This window comes from Armigeres subalbatus, chromosome 3, assembly GCF_024139115.2.
Source record: "Armigeres subalbatus isolate Guangzhou_Male chromosome 3, GZ_Asu_2, whole genome shotgun sequence".
In the NCBI taxonomy this organism is placed as follows: domain Eukaryota; kingdom Metazoa; phylum Arthropoda; class Insecta; order Diptera; family Culicidae; genus Armigeres; species Armigeres subalbatus.
Genome location: NC_085141.1, coordinates 204,112,433 through 204,131,388, shown reverse-complemented (window position 1 = coordinate 204,131,388; position 18,956 = coordinate 204,112,433). Strand labels below are relative to the sequence as shown.

The 18,956-nt window shown below is 40.8% G+C and overlaps 1 protein-coding gene across 3 annotated transcripts in view; it reads right to left on the bottom strand.

Moving 5' to 3' along the window:
• LOC134226959 (protein unc-79 homolog) overlaps window positions 1-18,956 on the bottom strand; it is an 82,315-nt gene that overhangs the window by 14,509 nt on the left and 48,850 nt on the right. For all 3 annotated transcript variants that reach the window (XM_062708106.1, XM_062708105.1, XM_062708108.1), the window contains exons 18-24: window positions 15,136-15,284; window positions 14,309-15,073; window positions 13,772-14,252; window positions 12,076-12,590; window positions 9,849-10,187; window positions 9,603-9,781; window positions 9,390-9,544 (exon numbers count right to left, since the gene is read on the bottom strand). In XM_062708106.1, the coding sequence (XP_062564090.1) occupies window positions 9,390-9,544; window positions 9,603-9,781; window positions 9,849-10,187; window positions 12,076-12,590; window positions 13,772-14,252; window positions 14,309-15,073; window positions 15,136-15,284 (2,583 nt within the window). The remainder of the gene's footprint in view (window positions 1-9,389; window positions 9,545-9,602; window positions 9,782-9,848; window positions 10,188-12,075; window positions 12,591-13,771; window positions 14,253-14,308; window positions 15,074-15,135; window positions 15,285-18,956) is intronic.

Here is an 18,956-nt window from a genome sequence, read left to right as displayed (position 1 = left end):
AAATGTCTACCATTTCCTGGTAATAATTGGAATAGTGCTTGAAAGCTCGTGTTATAGTGCGCGTCGGTTCGGTCGCAGTTACCCGTTTCTCGGTATGCTAAAATTACCGAGATTACAATATGCGAGATTTTCTCTTAAGTGCGGGACAATTAATGTAATCAGTCAAAGTTAATAAAGTTTATTAGTGCGTGACGATTCGGTCGTAGAAGCGCGATCTCTAGTATGCAGAAACCACCAAACCTGCATTGTGTTAGTTTTTTTCTTCGTCGCGGGACCATAAAGGTAAAAGTTTTTAAATTAGGGTTGGTGTACCAATTGTCGCCATACCTAAGAACAACTATTTTTTAAAAAATAACTAAAAGGCGTGTGGGTGGACTTTATATATCAAGCGAAAGGTTTTACTTCCTGCTCCTTAGAACAGCTGTGAAAACCACAATAAAATTTGTTATTATCCTTAAAATTGATTAATCCATAATAGGAACGCATGCACCAGTTATGGCACTATTCTTAATTTTGGTTCCTTATTTGGCAAATCCCATTGTTTTCTTATGGGACTGTCCAAATTGGGACCACTAGTGCGATAACTGGTGCAAAGGACGTCAAAAATTAAGCAAAATCAATTTTTACAATTATGCTTTGCTTGTTTTGGAGGAAATCAAAGGTGTTATCGTGTCATATGAATATGCTTCATCGATATGAACTTGGTTTGCGGTGATTTGATTGGCCATTTGGCATATAAAGCACTAGTGCGACAACTGGTGCTATAGCCACAACTGGTACATCTAGCCTAATTAGTGTGCGATAGAAAGAGTTTGTTTAAAAGTAGAACGGTCTCGAGACCACGGATTTTTGTTCTGCTTTGTGCGGTAATTTCTTCAAATACTTAAGTGTGCGATAGGACGTGATTGATCAAAACAAAACGGTCTCGAGATCACGGAGTTTTTGTTCTACTTTGTGCGGTCAGTGATTGAACTATTTAGTGCACGATAATCAAACTACACGTTACACACAGCATACCGTTTACCAAAACGAACCCCGCTACATGCCCTACCTCATATATCCAACCTCCCAGTGATTTCTCGTGGAAGTGCAGATGACTCGTCGGCTTCCATCAAAGCGAGTATCACGGCAACATTTTCCTACCCTTTCCTTAATTGACCTGCATTAGGACACGGCCAGCGCTGGTATTGCTTTATATTGGGTCACCAGTTTTTACACATTGAGGATGATGCTAGTCCCAAACATCATCTGTTGGTTCCCTGTGTAATTACAGCTGACCTGGCAATAACGGAATAGCAACCGTGGGCGGTCAATCATGCTCATGCTCATGCTCATGCTCAAACGAAAAAAAAAATCATACATTTCCGAACTAAGTTTTTTTTAGGTTTTTTTTTGCCAGAATATTTTATTTTGGACGAGGCTTCAGAATATATAAAAATCTCATTTTGCCCAAAAAGAAAAAAAAGAAAAATCTTTTAGAAAAAAAGTTCGTTGTACGAGAAAGGCAAAAAAGTCAGAATACATATTCATATTAATCAAAACAATTATATTATTATGTATGATACTGCCATCCGTCTTTTTTATTTCATCTTTTTAGAAATCAAGAAGTCTATTTCTCGAACTTTGACCCAGAATGAAGCATATTCCCCGATCTAAACCAGAACATCTCTTGAAGAGCTATTGGTTTCCTATCTCTGAAGGCATAAATCTAAAACTAGCTGGCGTTGAAGAGAGGTCCTTTCTCGCCTAGGACATGGAATTGAAACTTGGTGAGAGAATTCCATTATATATATTTACCAAATTATGTTGAAACTATTTGATTATATGCCATAAAAAAACCATCAGGGCACCCGATTGAAGCGATTTGGGTAGGAAGAGTGGAATCGCCAACTTCCTACTGTTAACATCTCGTGGATAAAGGGCGGGCTCTTCTCCCCATCTATTGGGTCAATCTGGCAAACGAGGGCTAGATTATAATATTGTATGTACGAACTTTCTTCTGGAAGGAGATTCTCTATTCATCCCGTGGATTCGCATAAGTGTCTCTGCTTATGGAACCACTCCACCCATTTTTGGCCCTTCATACAGGAGTCTGATTAAATACAAACAGTAGTATAATCATGATCAAATCGTTTGTCAGATATGGCCAGTGCTATCGGCAGGTGCCTTGCTACAATAGATGGTAGTATCATCATCATCATCATCATCATCATCATCAATGCTAAGGGTCGAATGATCATTTTTTCACGCAAAATAACTTTTGTGAGAATCTTTTACCCCTACCTACAAACAGCTGAGCATTATGAGTAAGCTTTACCTTTTACGTTGAACATTGCAACATTCGAACGCATTTTTCAACCCAAAATGTTCTGCGTCAAATTTGGCTCACAATGCATTGTTATGTTCCTAATTAATCTTATCATACGAATAGACAAGGCAGTGTTAATAAACCTCAATAATAGTCTGAGGAAAAGCAATATGTATTCATTAAATTTTAACTAACTCTCAACTACTTTAAATATTAGTCAACATTGGATCATTCCACTATGTGTCCAGCCTTATGCTGCCTTCGATTTGAATGCGTTTATTTGATGCGTTTCTTACAGGTATTTGGTAATTATGCTGTTTTTATATGCTAGTTTTAGAATTCTTGCGAGCAAACAATATTTTATAATAAATTAGTATCATATAATTCAATTTACTTTCTTTGCACGAAATTCCAACAAACCAAAACAATGAACACATTTTCAATTTGTTACTCTGTCGATTTCCTGTCGCTACTAGTCGTACAACCCTGAATATGAAGTCAAACAAAAATATGGCTGCCTTTATCATATAAGCTTCAGTTTATTGAATAGTTTATTGAACAAATGTATATAGATGGGCAGCTCATATTTTTTGAGATATATCTGCCGGTCACGTAACATTTGCAGATTGGTAGCTTCAATGTGGTTCTAAAAGCGTTCATATACAAGTTGCGTTTTCAGATTAGACAGAAGCTGTTCGCTTCTCAGTTTAGACAGAAGCTATACAAACTTCTCAGTTTATAGATTCAAAATTGCAGATTACCAAAGAAAGTTATGTTTTTATTACAAATACAACAGACCATGGTAGGCTGGTTATGTAATGAAATGTAAAAGTTAATCCTCCCGTAACACATGATTCTTACACCTAAATGAGAAGCATTTTGAATGATGTGCAGGGTTCATGAAACTAACAAAGCACTTACATGTTACAGAGCATATAACTTGCAGAAAAACTGAACAAAAAAAATACCTCTTTGTATAATTAATTAACTTGGTATTTTATATCGTACCAAGTTCTATTGCACTGTCTTTATATAAAGGCTGATTGAGTTTTAACATAGTTTTAAAGTGCGTCAAATTAGGAACAACTTTGCGTCAAATAAGGAACATAGTAAAATTAGTGCGTCAAGTTGTGCACCTCAAGTACTACGTAAAAACTGATTGAAAAACTAAGAAATAAACTTTTATTTCGAAGTTTCATTATTTCTACATATTATATAATAGTAGTAAGCTCGTTATGCAGAATATTAAGCGAATCCATATTGGAATTATTTTTTAAATAATGATTCTTTTTAAAATTTTCTTAACTGCGTCAAATATGGTGCCTCCACGGTAGTAGCGATTCCCTCGCGGTGTTTGAATCTCCATCGGACCGCCTAAATCGCTATGCACAAGTTCACCAACTTCACTAGCTCGGCTCTTCTATGCCTTCGGAAACGAGTCTCGACTCATCTTACCCTCGCAACATGGTCCGCACACTGATTTCACGTTACAAGCAGTGATTTCCAAACCGTGACCAAGTTTCTCACGCACTATTTTCGACACAGCTTGCGAATCACGATGCCCCAGACGACGGTGCCACAGGTGCTCACATTTGTCACTGTGCTTTGCTTCGGTCAAAAGCACTTTATCCGGAAATTGCGTTAAATGGTACAAGCCATTCTTCCGTTGGCCGACCAGCACCACCTCGTTGCCCTTGAACACTTTGCAACCGGATTTCTCGAACAAAACAGTGAGACCCAAGTCAGCAATCTTACCAACAGAGAGCAAGTTGCTAGCAAGCGATGGAACATGAAAACGTTCCCGAGATTCACTTTCACTAGCGCACCATCAGAATTCACACAGGAGATCTTTCCAGAACCAGCACCGGTCGATTTGATGGTTTTCCCATCCGCCAAGCAAATAAACCCTCCATGGGATCTGTCAAGCTCTTCCAGAAAAGACAAGTCATTCGTCATGTGTGAGGTAGCACCTGAGTCAAGGTACCAAATACCTGGTTCACCTGGCTTTCCAGCAGCCAAACACATTTCGAACTGCTTACCGCGTTCGGTAGCCACATTTGCCTTTTCTTTTTCACGGCGATCCGATGCAAGTTTGCGACAATCACGACGAAAATGCCCTTCCTTCTTACAATAGTGGCACACTTTATCTTTCACTGCTCTCGGCTTCGCACTAGATGGCTTACTATGCCCACCCGGTGCCGTAACGAACACTTTTTCTTCTTCGGGATTCTTCTCCATTCGACGACGACCTTCATCCAGTAGCTTCCCTTTAACGAAATCGGCGGTGAGCTCGTCATCTGGCCGACTCTCAAGAGCCATGATCAGGCCATCATATGACGCAGGCAGACTTGACAACATCAAAGCCACAAACCAGTGATCTTTGATATCCTCCCCCAAGGCAGACAAGCGAAGTCGTAACGCCGTCATCTGCTTGATGTGCTCAGACATGTTCCCACCTTCCGGCATCCGGATGGACACCAGTTGCCGCACCACATGAATCTTGCTGGAAAGAGACGCTCTTTCGTGGTAATCTTTCAAAGCATCCCACATTTCCTTCGCCGTTGTCTTCTGCATCACGTGAATCAGCTGCGAATCTTCCAGTGCCAATCCCACCAATGCCTGCGCCTTCTCGTCTTTCGAGGTCCAGGCCGCATCAGCACCTTCAGGCTTCGGATCGTTCACCACACTTAGCACTTTTTCACGCGTTAACAAAAGCCGCATCTTGAACTTCCAGATTGCATAATTCTGGTCGTTCAGCTTTTCAACCAAAACCTTCGTGTCAGCCATTTTTCTTCTTAGCCACGCACAACTATACAGTCCTTGGTTAAATTCAAAAAACGAATCGCGACGGAAAAAAAAAATAATCGAATTAAACTACTGCACTTCTACGCAACTGGCCAATAGCCTATTGGGATTTCGATTCCAATGGAATTAAAATGCATCAAGTAGTTTAATTAACGAAACTTGTAAAATATTTATTAGAATATGAAAAACAGTGTTTACACAGCGAGAGCACATTTGAATTTGAATGACGCCTTTTTGCGCGAAGGCGCGAACGCTTTCCTGCTGACGTTTCCTGTGTTGCCACTGCTGATGTGCTTGCAGGGATGCACATGCAAACCACACATATAAAGGGGTGGCACAACTGTTGCAACTCCAACAGAGAGTTTTCCCACGCTCGCTTGTTTCGTCGACATGAGCGTTTTACTTCCTTCTCAAGAGCCGATTATCGTTGACGGGCTAAGACTTTGGCTCTTCTGGTTTTTTGATCGCTCTATCGCGGCTTAAGCTTCTCTTCGCTCCTCTATTTTCCTCCAGGTCTCATCAGTGATCCATTGTTTTCTCTGGGTGCGCATTTCGCCCAGATTGTTCTCGCTGGTGGCGACAAAGGCATTCTTGGTGGCGGTCCATTGGTCTTCCACGCTGCCACATTCCGGAATATCTGCAGCACGCGTCTTCAGTTCTTCAACGAAGGCCCGTTTCACAGTGACATCTTCCAGTCGGCGTGTCTTTAACCGTCGTCCAACTCTCTCATCCTGCCGACGAATCCGCGCAATGCGCAAGCGTATTTCGCCGATGAAGAGGCGATGATCAGACGCGATATCGGCACTACGTTTATTTCGTACATCAAGAAGACTCCGTTTCCATTTTCGGCTGATTCAGATGCGGTCGATTTGATTTTCTGTAAAGCCGTCACGGGAGACCCACGTGACCTTGTGAACCGGTCGATGAGGGAAGAGCGATCCCACGATCACCATGTCATTATTACTACAAAATTCTGCGAACAGTTCTCCGTTTTCGCTCATTTCTCCGAGACCATGGCGTCCCATAATGCGCTCATGGTTCGAGTTGTCGGATCCGATCTTCGCAGTGAAGTTGCCCAAACAGATCTTGATATCACCCTTTAGAATTTTATCTACGACGGCATTGAGTTGGCTGTAGAAGTCTCTTTGTCTGGCAGATCGGCAACATTGATTGGCGCATAAAATTGGATTATAGTAAGGTTTCGGACCCACGTTCTAAAGCTGGCAACGGTTATTATTTCACTTATAGGTTCCCACTTCATTCCGCGATGCCGAGGAGCGTGTTCACCTCGTAAACCAGAGTGTAGCAGAATTTGTCCCGACGGTATTCTGTGTTCTCCATAGTTTGGCCAACAGACTTCACTCAGTCCCAGAATCTCAAGCTTCATGCGGCCTCATTGGCAAGTTGTGGCAATTTACCCTGCTGGGCTAGGGTTAAAACGTTCCATGTTCCTATTCATGTCCGTTGTTTCGCGCTAAGAGCCGTTGCCGTCAAATCAATCATTATCGGATTCTTGAACAAATTGATGTTTCAGGAATAATAGGTTGTTGGCCCAAGGTTCGCTATCCACCGGGATGGGGCTGCCATCTTAGGTATAGCATCCGGGAAATAGCATTTCATACTCAGCCGCTGGATGCCAGAACAGACGCTGTTGGAGCCGCACCTCCTTGATGAACAGACGCTCGATCAGTCAAATTTGTTTAAAGTCCCACCCAACACCAGGGCTAGGCTAGTGCACTTTGAGTGGCACACGGTCGCTTTGATAGGGCCTGCTTGTGGACACATGCAGTTTTTTATAGAAGTTTAACAGAGCCCACTGTCGAACCCCACCACCACGCTGTTGGAGCCGCACCTCCTTGATGAACAGACGCTCGATCAGTCAAATTTGTTTAAAGCCCCGCCCAACACCAGGACTAGGCTAGTGCGCTTTGAGCGGCACATGATCGCTTTGATAGGGCCAAGCAGTTTTTTTTATAGAAGTTTAACAGAGCCCACTGTCGAACTCCACCACATCATAGGCAGACCCCACAGGACGCACTCGCTTACTCTAGCTATTGTCAGAAGGACAACAGTGCCCAGGCAACACTACCAGTTAAGTACGCAACCCTTAGCTGGCGGTCAATTGTCATCGGAAGACCCGTACAAGCGTGAGTATTGGAACTTTTGAGGACCAAGGCTATGTTAGGCGTTCCTTCCCGGATGTCAACTCACCATTTCGTAGACACGCTCTATGTACACATAGCGAACAAGATCATTCGATTGGTTTTTATTTTTCTATTATCTTCGTTCTTCACGTTATGATGAACAATACGAACTATACAGAGCAAACGCTTTGCTGCTGTACCGCGTTGACCACTCACAGCATGTATTGTTGGTTCGAGCTCGTTGTGCTCGAAAATCCAAGTGCTTGTAAATACTCCTCGAGCATGGCCCAAGTCTCATGTCCATAAAGAATTACCGGTTTTATGATCGTTTTTTACATGATGGGTGTGCGGGTGTGAATCATTTTTGATCGCAGTTTCTTCTGGAGCCTCTAGTAGGCACGATTTCCACGAATGATGTGCCTTTCTATTTCGCGACTACCGTTATTGTCAGTCGTCAGGAAGGATCTAAAGTAGTCGAATTCAGCCACCAGCTCGAAAGTAATCTCGTTTATCGCAAGACTGCTTTTTAAGCGGGCCTTGTCACGCTCGGGTCCGCCCATTACTTCATCGCTAGTCCAACTTTTGTTGCCTTACGTTTCAGGCGTGTGTACAGATTTGCCACCTTTTTTGCCTTTTTCGTACAACAAAAATGTACCGAAAGGCTATCATTTCACTACAAAAACGAACTTTTTATAGAAGCCTCGGAGACACTAAGATCTACTAATCGACTCAGCTCGACTTGCTGAACGAATGTCTGTCTGTCCCTGTGTATGTGTGTGCACAAAAGCTAAGAAAAACAACTTTTCATATAGTAATCTTCATATAGTTAATCTTCGTTTTTCTCGTAACAAGCTTTATTCGACAGAGGGCAAAGCCTAGTTAATCACTATTGAATTTGATAACGATCGACCGTTGCGTTTAAGAAGAAAAGGAGCTGCTGTTCAAAGCATGTGCTGTGGAGTGTGGGTTCGATTCCCGCCCCGGTAAGGAGAAAACTTTTCACTGGTCCACTGAGTGTTGTGTGAATGTCCTGTCCGTTGTCTAATGCTAGATGTTAAGTGTTCAGTCTATGCGACCTCTGGTCGAAGACAGTGATTCCGTCTTTTTTTAAAAGCAGAACATAGTGACCCAGAACCTGCAAATGTTCCGCGTCCTATATAAAATACGTTCAAACACGCATTTATTTACTCACCAACCGCACTATACGTACAAAATCGAATTTTGTGACAATACGTAATAATACGAACACGTCGGCAATTGCTACTCTACTCACTGGACGCGCAAATCGCAATCACTGACCGCGCGAACTATCTCCCTTTTGAGCAGAAAACATGCTAAAACAGGCACGGATTATTTTCATTTCGACCGCACAAAACAAAACGAAATCGGACTGCACGAACAATCTGCTAACTGAGCAGAAACACGATAAAATAGGCACTCACAACTTTAATTAATATAATCTGTGAAATCATATTCCTTCTGAACGTGGTATGTACCAAAAAGGTTAGAAGATTCAGAATCAGTAGCAAATTAAAAGATAAAAATCAAACTCTACTAGGGTGTGTGTACTAATTGTCGCCATACATTAGAACAAGTATTTTAAAAAAATAAGTAAAAGGCATGTGGGTGGACTTTATATATCAAGCGAAAGGTTTCACTTCCTGCTCCTTCGAACAGCAGTGAAAATCACAGCAAAAATTTGTTATAATCATCAAAATTGATTAATCCATAATAGGAACGCATGCACCAGTTTTGGCACTATTCTTAATTTCGGTTCCTTATTTGGCAAATCCCATTGTTTTCTTATGGGATTGGCCAAATAGGGACCACTAGTGCGACCAGGGGTCGATTGCATATCAGCCGAGATGCTCAAAGCTGACCCCATGACATCGCTCAACTACTGCATCGTTTATTTCGTAATATATTCCGGTCATCATCATTTTACTATTAATGTTTTGATGTACTGGAGCTAGACTTGATCTGGGCGTAAATGGGTTATTTGTAGGCTAACTGAAGAATCAGTTTTTACATAAAATGGTCTAAATCTATCTATCATTTATGAAATCTATCATCTACGGTATCATTTAATATGCATAAAATGGTTTCATCTTCAATGTTTAAGAAATACTTGCCATTTGCTTGTGTTAAGAATATCTGATAGAATACGCCATTTGGAGCTAACTGGTGCAAAACGCACCGTATAAATTGGTGGGCTACAGACTGTGAACCTCCAGGGAGATGAGTAGCACTCTCACACTGCCACGGAAAGGTAGAATGCAGAGCCACTCTAAAATCAAATAAGCAAATAAGATAGTCATGATGATGATGAAAAAAATGCAAACTACCTTGATACAATTGTTAATATGTCTGGAAGAAATGGTGCTGCCAGGGCCGGCTCCCTATGGATGAACGTGCCTAAAATAATCAACATAATTCCCATCTCTTCATCCGTATATTCTTCCCTAATAGCACCGCATTCTGAACATCGTTCACAAATACATTCATCACCAATTCTGGATGCACTCTGGAATTTAGTAATCAAACATTGAAATCAAATTCTTCCGTTAAATTGGTCACAGTAAAGTAGGTACCGGCTTTTCAGAACTGTTACTGCCAATTTGAGTATCATCTCCATCAGAATCATCCTTGCTAGACGGGGCCCATGATCCTGCATATCGCATTTTACTGTCCGATGCACTGATCGATCCGATTGCAAATGGACCTACTTTGCGGAGTCTTTGTCTGGTTTGCTTCGGCCCATCACGACTCGGTACTTCGGCTTTTACATCTGCTGAAACACTTCGCAGTACAGTGCTGTGCAGCTCTTCTGCTTGCGGCGGTGATTCCAAAGCTATTTGTTTGATAAGTTTACGTGGAGAAGCTCCGCGACTGCTGCTAACGGTTAAGTCTTCTTTGTTGCTTCCAGCACTCTGTCAAGGAAGTGAATGATTCTTTAAGCTTAAGGTGTTTTACGATTATGATGTACTAGCTTTATGTACCCGGCCTTGCTCGGAATTGCCAGTTTGATTCGCAGTTTTTTTTTCACAATCGGAAAATGAATAAACCAATTGGTCAACAGGATAATTGCGTTATCTTATCGATACTTCATCATTTGATCAAAAGAAGGCAGATTTCATTTGAAAACATTGACTGATTTTGGAAAAGGGAGCGAACCCATAATCGCCATATTCCGGGCAAACGTCTATTTCTAAAGAAGGACAAACATCCACCGATGCCTTATTCCGAGCAAACGTCTATTTTTAAAGAAGGGATCACATTCACCATCCAGAAGGAAACACATTAATCATTGCTTTTTACGTTGGGCAAACCATGATTTCGATAAATGGTTGAATTGATCGATAACTAAACAATACAATAATGGGTTCAGAAGTTAGGCTGGAGCACACACACAAACATACAAACATTGAGTTTTATATATCTCGGCAACTTATTCAAAACGACGTATGTGATTTTGTAAACAAAGATGCATACGTCGATTTGTCAAATATGATGACACTCCCACGCAAACCAATACAACGAACATGTAGCCGAAACCTCCCCCTACCTGTATGTGGCGATAGTTTGCGTGGGAGTGCTATCAGATTGCAGAAATCAACGTTTAAATTTTTGTTTACAAAATCACATACGTCACATACGTTGAATAAGTATCCGAGATATATAGATAGCTAATAGCTATATGTATCCGGCTTTGCTAGGGACTGAAAAGTAAATTATAGAATTAAAATGTCCAATGCTGTAGCACGAAACCCACAGAGGTAGATCTACCGCTCATAGAATTGAACCTTTGTATCAATATATTTTTATATCTTTGTTTGGCCCTACCTTTTCAATAAACATCTTCCAAAAATAGAGAATAAGTGTACCAAATCTGGTTGGAATTTATCCTGGGAGTTACACTGAATTGCTCATTTTTAAAGACAACCCCTTCCCCCATAACTTTCCCTTTTCCAAAATGACCCTCCCACCTTCTTTGTTATCTTCTCCTTAGAATAGAAAATGTGCACCAAATTTGGCTGAAATTGGTCCTGGGAGTTGGGTGTTACACTGAATTGCTCTTTTTCTAAAGACAACCCTTCCCCTTACCCTCCCCTTTTCCCAATGATCATCCCACCCCTTTGTTATTTTCTCCTTGGGATAGAGAATGTGTGTACCAAATTTGGATGAAAGCGGTCCAGGGGTTCAAAAGAAACACTGAATTGCCTGTTTTCTGAACAATACCCTCCCCCAGACCCTCCCTCTTTCCCAAATTACACTTCCATGTGATCGACTTCTCTTAGTGAATATGTGTACAATATTTGGTTGATATGGGTACTGGAAGTTGGGAGTAACACTGAATTGCTCGTTTTATAAAGACAACCCTCCCCCATACCCTCCCTCTTTTACAATGACCGCCCCACCCCATTTGTTATCTTTTCTTTAGGGTAGAGAATGTGTGTATCAAATTTGGTTGAAATCGGTGCAGGGGTTCAGAATTTACTCTAAATTACCCGTTTTCTGAACAATACCCTCCCTCCAGACCCCTCCCCTTTCCCAAAATCTCTCATATGATTGTTTCCTTATAGTGAATATGTGTACAAAATTTGGTTGAAATCGGTCCTGGGAGATGAAAGTTACACATAATTGTTCGTTTTCTAAACAAAACCCTCCTCTTTTCCAAATGACCCTCCCACCCCTTTGTTAACTTCCCCTGAGGATAGAGAATGTGTGTACCAAATTTGGTTGAAATCGGCCAAGTGGTTCAGAAGTAGTTAGCGAACATACATACATAGATTGGTTTTTATATATATAGATACTTACGTCGGATTTGTCAAAACTGTCGTGCTTCAGGTGACTTATATCTGGAATTGTTAAAGCTTCTCTTACTTTGTCAACCAGGGCGGCAATGCCTTCTTTTCCGTGTTGTCCAATCGGTAGCAATCGTTCCGGTGTAGGAATTTCCAACTGCGCAATACTTCTAGGGCTCAACAATGTCTCAGAAGTTTCATTTGTCGGCGCTATCATGAGGTCCATTTTGGAGAGTGGTGTCTCTGGAGAAGCATAATTCAGCGATCGTTCAAATTGTCTCATATCGCTACGATGGAAGGTTTTGGAGTGTTCCTCAGCTGTATTCTGAGGTGTGCCATTGTTGGATATTGGGGTGCTTGCTGGAGTCAAGCTCGGTTCGATTATGCGTTTTTGGCGTCCCAGAGTTTTTTGAGCAGGAGATACGGACCTTTGTTCCGACCAGTGAGTTGATATTTCATGATTAGTGGATAACAGACCGGATTTTTCCAATGCATGGTGGTGTTTGTGGTTATCATTCCGGTCATCATCTACGAAAATAAAGATGATTTTTAATAGTTATCAAGAAAACATGAATTGTGTCAATATAATAATACACTGTCTATATGATCATTCCCTTTTCTTGTACTTATTCTTAAGTATCTACACTGCCAAACGAAAATAGACATTTACATTAAATGTTAGTCTAGGTCTATATTTCCGAGGTTTTTTTTAAAACTAACTGCGGGAAAAGATGCGTTTCGCTACAAGTAGTTTAGGCTGAATCAATTTAGGGCCTCATTGGGGATTCCACATTTACTTTCACCTTCACTCCACCTAACGATCACTTCACATTCGTAGACCTATTAACGTTTACTTAGAAGTGAAGTGCATAAAATGAACTCTGTGAAGCGGTGAAGTGAAACTTATAATAGCAGTATTTGTCACTTAAGGGCCGATGCCCACGTAGCGTTTTTTCAACGCTGCGTGCACGTGGCGTTGAAAAACTCAGGTGTTCATCGGTGCGGCGACGCTGCGTTACCGCTTTTTCCCGATGCACACATGCGTCCTTTTAACGCCGTGTGCACGCAGCGTTGAAAAGACGCTACGTGGGCATCGGGCCTAAATGTGGAGTCCCTAATAAGGCATCGCTCGTTCTCCTTCACATCCATAAAGACCGATGTCCACATAGCGTTTTTTTTTTCAACGCTGCGTGCACGTGGCGTTGAAAAAACGCAGGTGTGCATTGGTGCGGGACGCTACGTCACCGCTTTTTTCGATGCACACCTGCGTCCTTTTAACGCTGTGTGCACGCAGCGTTGAAAAGAAGCTACGAGCTTAAGGGCCGATGCCCACGTAGCGTTTTTTAAAGCTGCGTGCACCGTCCACACAAGGTACCCAGCATCAAATGTAGTCGTGCACACGTTTACGTCTGCATTACTCCATTTAATTCTGGGTGCCTTGCGTGAACGCGGCGTAAAAAACCGCTATGTGGACATTGGCCCTAAAAAAAGGCCTTAACTTGAGTATTCTATCCATCTGCTGGGCAAAATTTAATTCAATCTTGCAGCTATAATCTGGCGATCATTGGCAGAACCAGTAATAACAGCGTGGACAGTGGTGGATAGTCATGTAGTGATTAAGTTATGTGCTTTGTGCCAGCTGCTCCAACAATGAACTGAATAATTACACGAAATCCAGTAAGGGTGGCATTACAGAATAAATGTCCTACCTTCAGTTCTGGATTGATTGGATGAGAAGCACGTTACCACTTTTGATACAGTGCTTTCCTTGGGCTTGGCAATAGCCACTGATGCATTTTGGGTCACAACGATGGCTTTCTGGACGTTGGCTGGTGGATTAAGGATTGCTTGGGCTTTCGGTTGACCTAACATCGATGAAGTGACCATCATCCGTACTCCTTCCTGTACGGAACACTTTTGTGCGGTGGGCGAAATTTTGTGTGCAACTACAACGCTCAGGTCAGTGTCTGAAGATGGTTTATCGCTACCGCCAGTCGACGATATAATTTTTTGTAGCGTTTTCGAAAGCTCTGTTTTGTCATCTTTTTCACCTGTAGTTATGGTTGAAATAGCTACATGCGCAGTTGCCAAATTAGCAGCTGTTACATGAGTAGTGACTTTGTTTTTGACCAGTTCCGGCTTCAGAGGCGCACATATATCGTCGTAATGAACAGTATCGTCGAAGGAGTTCTGCAATAGATTAAAGATGGGATAAAACGGGATGATTAGGGCTGAGGGCTACATACCGGTGCGCTGCTCAAATGTAGTGTACTGTCTGATAGATCGCTCTCTGGTATGGCCACTAATTCAGATTCTGTGTCATCGGTTTCTAAGCTCGAATCGGGATACTTTCGGAATCCTAACGGGTTCGTTTTTGCTAGTTTATGCTTCGATGAATGGCCATGTCCGTGTGACGGTCCTTCTGAAGTGAATAGCGGACTTGCTGGCGGTGTCTCCTGCAAACGATCATCGTGATCAGTGCCCAAGGATGGTTGACTCATATCCCTGGATCGTGAAGGCATATCCATTACGACAGTCGCTGGTATTCTTCGACACTGGTGAAAATGGGATTCTAACGAATTAATGACTATTCTTATCAGATTTTGTATCTGGTCAGCGTACGGTGGTTGATTGTATTGGTATTTATATAATATTACGAGTAAAGACATCATCCAGTTTCTTCGCACATGTATTTCCATGTACCACAGCGAAAAGGTATACGAAACACTGGGAATGGCTTCGGATCCAGACTGAAGAAGTCCGTTACCCTGATTCGGTGCATACAGTAGAACCTGCACTACTGTTGGTAAAAGCAACCATCCCATCAAGTGATTCTGATCTAATACTTGTGGTAAGTTTGCTATGAATGAGTTGAACACCGCCGAGGTTCTAAGTCGCGTTGGTGGTATGTGGAATAGTTTTTCCGTTTGATTAAATCCAAGAAGTAGATAAAGATGACGCAGAACAATGGATTGTTGTTTGACCATCGGTTTTTCATCTGTTGGATAGGCCTTGAAGACATTGATACGAATCGTTAGAATAGAAGTGCCAAACACATATAAAAACATAATACCAGATCCGCCCGTGACATAAATTGCATCAGTAAAAACACCAAGAGATGGATTGTTTCCTTGTCAGCTTCTTCGAGATCTATAACGCGATATAAACATCCGGACATATTGAAATCATCTCCAGCTCCGCCTATCGAATGAATGTGCCCATCTGCAATGGATATATCACATTTAAAATCGTGTTACTTAGTCATTTAAAAAATATCCGCCATGACAGTGTTCTAAATGCAGAAAGGGAATAGAGAAGGTATTAAGGGAATATGGAATTCAGATATATACAAAATATTACAATGTATAGTTTCACATACCAGGTTTGCAGACAAACATAGGGTAACAAATGTCATTATGTACAGTGATTCATAGCCGTTATAACGCTTTTTGTTTGACTGTATGATTGTGTGGATTTCTAAAATTCTTCATGATGAATCCAATTCAACTACCAAGTGATGTCAACTAATGTACTAAATGCGTAATTAACTAAGGGCCGATTTCTTCACATCTTAAAGCAGGTTTAAACGTATGGGTAAGCCTATTCAGATTATATATTCAGATATTCAGATTCAGGTATATATTTACACGAAAATGTATATGGTAAATGGCGTAATCTGAATGGGCTATTAAAAGTTATACGGCGGTAAAGATATTGGGCCTAAGTAATATTAATCATATCAAAGAAAAAGTGAGTAGTAAGTGAATGCGAAGAACGCAGGATAAATAAAAATGGTGCAACGCCGGGATAGGGTAAATAATTATAGGACCAATAATTACTGTGATTAGTTATAAAATTATGAAAGTTCTACAAATATCTTGTACTTTAAGGAAATTTGTTTATATATTGCAAATATTTCTAGCATTTTCTCTGACAGGTCTGCAAAAGTTTTCCAATTAATGCTGCGAAATAGCAAGCATTGAGTAACTTTATGAGTTCGCTGCAATGTACGCATCTCCTGGGAAATGCCTTTTAAATTCCGAGGTAGAGATCAGTAGGCCATTGTGGAGACCATTTAGTATATTCTTTCCATTTTGTTTTTCCAATGCGTATTGATTGTAAGCAGACATAGTTCATTATACTAAGGACACACCTATGGTATTCGTACCATGGTATAAGGCGACACGAAAATAATTCCAATACTTGTGACACATATATGATACCAATATCACTGTACAGCGTAAAATCATATGTCTGTCACCCAGAATCACGCTGGTATCACGATAGCACGATGATTTCCGTACCCTGCCCTTCGACCGTTACATTGTACGAAACAAAACATAATTTGTTATTTTGAAATGTCAAATACGCCGTTTGACATATGAAATAAAAACAAACATTTGCAAGCTGACTGAGTAAAATTCGTTTTTCTGCAATTCCAGATGATATTTTTCACAACATTAGCAAAATAATTATTCGTAAGCCCATTATTTGCTACAATTACGCTCTGAAGATGTCTTCCTATTGATTTTGCCAGTTCTTGGGTTGTTTCCGGGAAGATCTACCGTAACTTTTGCATGATATTCAATGGTTTGAGTTCTGTATCGTGTGATTTCGAACATATTGTGCAAGGATCCCATGGGTTTTAATTGGAATGAGGTCTGGGGATTGCGAAGGATGCGGGTTCTTTGATTTGCAATTAGCTCGGCAATTAGTCAGCATCTACTTTTTTAGATGGGAAGAATGTTTGTACCGTTGTTTTGGACAAATTCGAAATTTGATCTATGACCCAATTGAACGGTGCTGGCTTTATCCTTCATAATGTCCAAATGAATTGAACGATCAGTGCACAGTGCACTGAAATCACTCCAAACCATAGAATAGAGTGATTAACGTCCGCAGAAATAATTGCCCTGCGGAATATTTGCTAGAACTCGCATATTTCTGCTAAAATACCTATACGAAAAATTGGAAAACTATGACGCTTTCATATCGATGAATGAATTGCTGACGCGAATCCACAATTTATTTAAAAAATATGGGTAAATTTAGTAAGAATACGTGTTATTTGTTTTAACGTTTATTGCGGAATGATCATGTAAGTCAGTGTCAGTCAGAATACTAATGTCAAGGCCTACTTATTGGGAGTATCTTAGTAACTAGTAGACAATAATAAATATTAAGTATAATTACTACAAATCGGTCATCCTGACTCGTCGATGTCCTCATCGACGTCATAGTTTGTTATTAAATTAGAAATCGATAACCATTTTCGCATGTTATTTGGTGAACAAATAGAGCTGAATGGTAATTGTGATATTTGGAATCCATCAATGTCTGTAATAAGATAACGATCATTTGGCAAATCTCTACGCGGCAATCGAATCGATTGAAAGGCCTTAAGAAGATTCCCGAACGATGAAAATCCACTCATTTTAGCTTGATTCTTCAAATTGCGATCAGGTATGCCTTCAACTACATACTCAATTAGTTCAGCTTCGTGTAGTTTCAGTGGCATTGCTATGTTTCGTTTTTCAACAAAATATTCCAAGAATGTTTCATCTGCTTTCCATTTCCGGAGCTCCAATTTTCGCCTTGTTTCGAAAGTACTCGTAGTCACAGTGAATGTCATGAGGATCAAATTCAATACTTCAGAATATGTTTTCACAAATATATCCGGCTGTGACGATAGCCAGTCTTTTGCGCTATTCTGTAGATGCTTGAACACCATCAACTTCATGACTTCCTCTTCCACGTGAAACGTTTTTCTAGCTTGCTCCACTGTGTTAATGAAGAAATTTGCGTCCTCGTTCAACGATCCAGAAAAAAATGGTAAAAATGCAGACAATTCGTCTAGCTTGATAGAACGGTTCACTTGTATTAAATTTCCGCAATCTTGAATAACAGCTTGTGAAATCCGAGATCCACTTGAAGCGTCATTCACATTTCTAGATTGACTTTGCATGCTGCCATAACTTGTTCCAGAGCTTGGCCCTTCGGACGAATTATTGGTATCTTGAGAAGGAAGGCTTCTTCCGAAATTCTCTTGATCTTCAACATCCGAGCGCAAATTGCTCATTTGCTCATTTTTCTTTATTCGTATCCCACTTCTGATCTTTAGTAAGAATACGTGTTATTTGTTTTAACGTTTATTGCGGAATAATCATGTAAGTCAATGTCAGTCAGAATACTAATGTCAAGGCCTTCTGATTGAGAGTTTCTTTCTAGCTAGTAAACAATAATAAATATTAAGTATAATTACTACAGTAAATATTGTGTAATACTCATAAGAACTATAGTAACAGTTTATGATTTCTATACATTTTGATGAAAAATATGTTTTGGCAAGCGGTAGAATCAGTTTCAAAACAAGCTGTCAAATAGATACAACGGTGGAAAGAAAAGATGTGTGTCATCTTTTCGCTGTACGCGTACAGCGTGATACGAAAATCATTGTGCGGAAATCATATGTCTGTCGATAGTACAAGTCTATCTTTGATAAAGACAATAGACACGATCCGAGAAGTGAAAGATTCTCTATTCTGAGCTGGACAAGAACCCAATTGGGTCTGGGAAATTCACACAAGTCCAAGATAAATCCAAGTCAAGCAAGGAAAGGTCGCCATTCCTACCCAGTGCCGTAAGAAGACCAAGCATTCGTCGTATTGCTGAAAACTCATTTCATTGCTGTGGAGTGAAGTCGAGGAGCGCTACCGGTCCGCTGTCCAATTCCTTCGGACGTAATCTACCTTAAGGGAACCGGATCTTCGGCGAATTACAAACAGTCCAGTTAGAAGGTGCGGATGGGATGCCTCATGTACGCGTTCTTTAGACGGATCCCGTACTATTCATTTACCAACATCAACGAAGAGGGTAAATGCCGAGGGAAGCTCT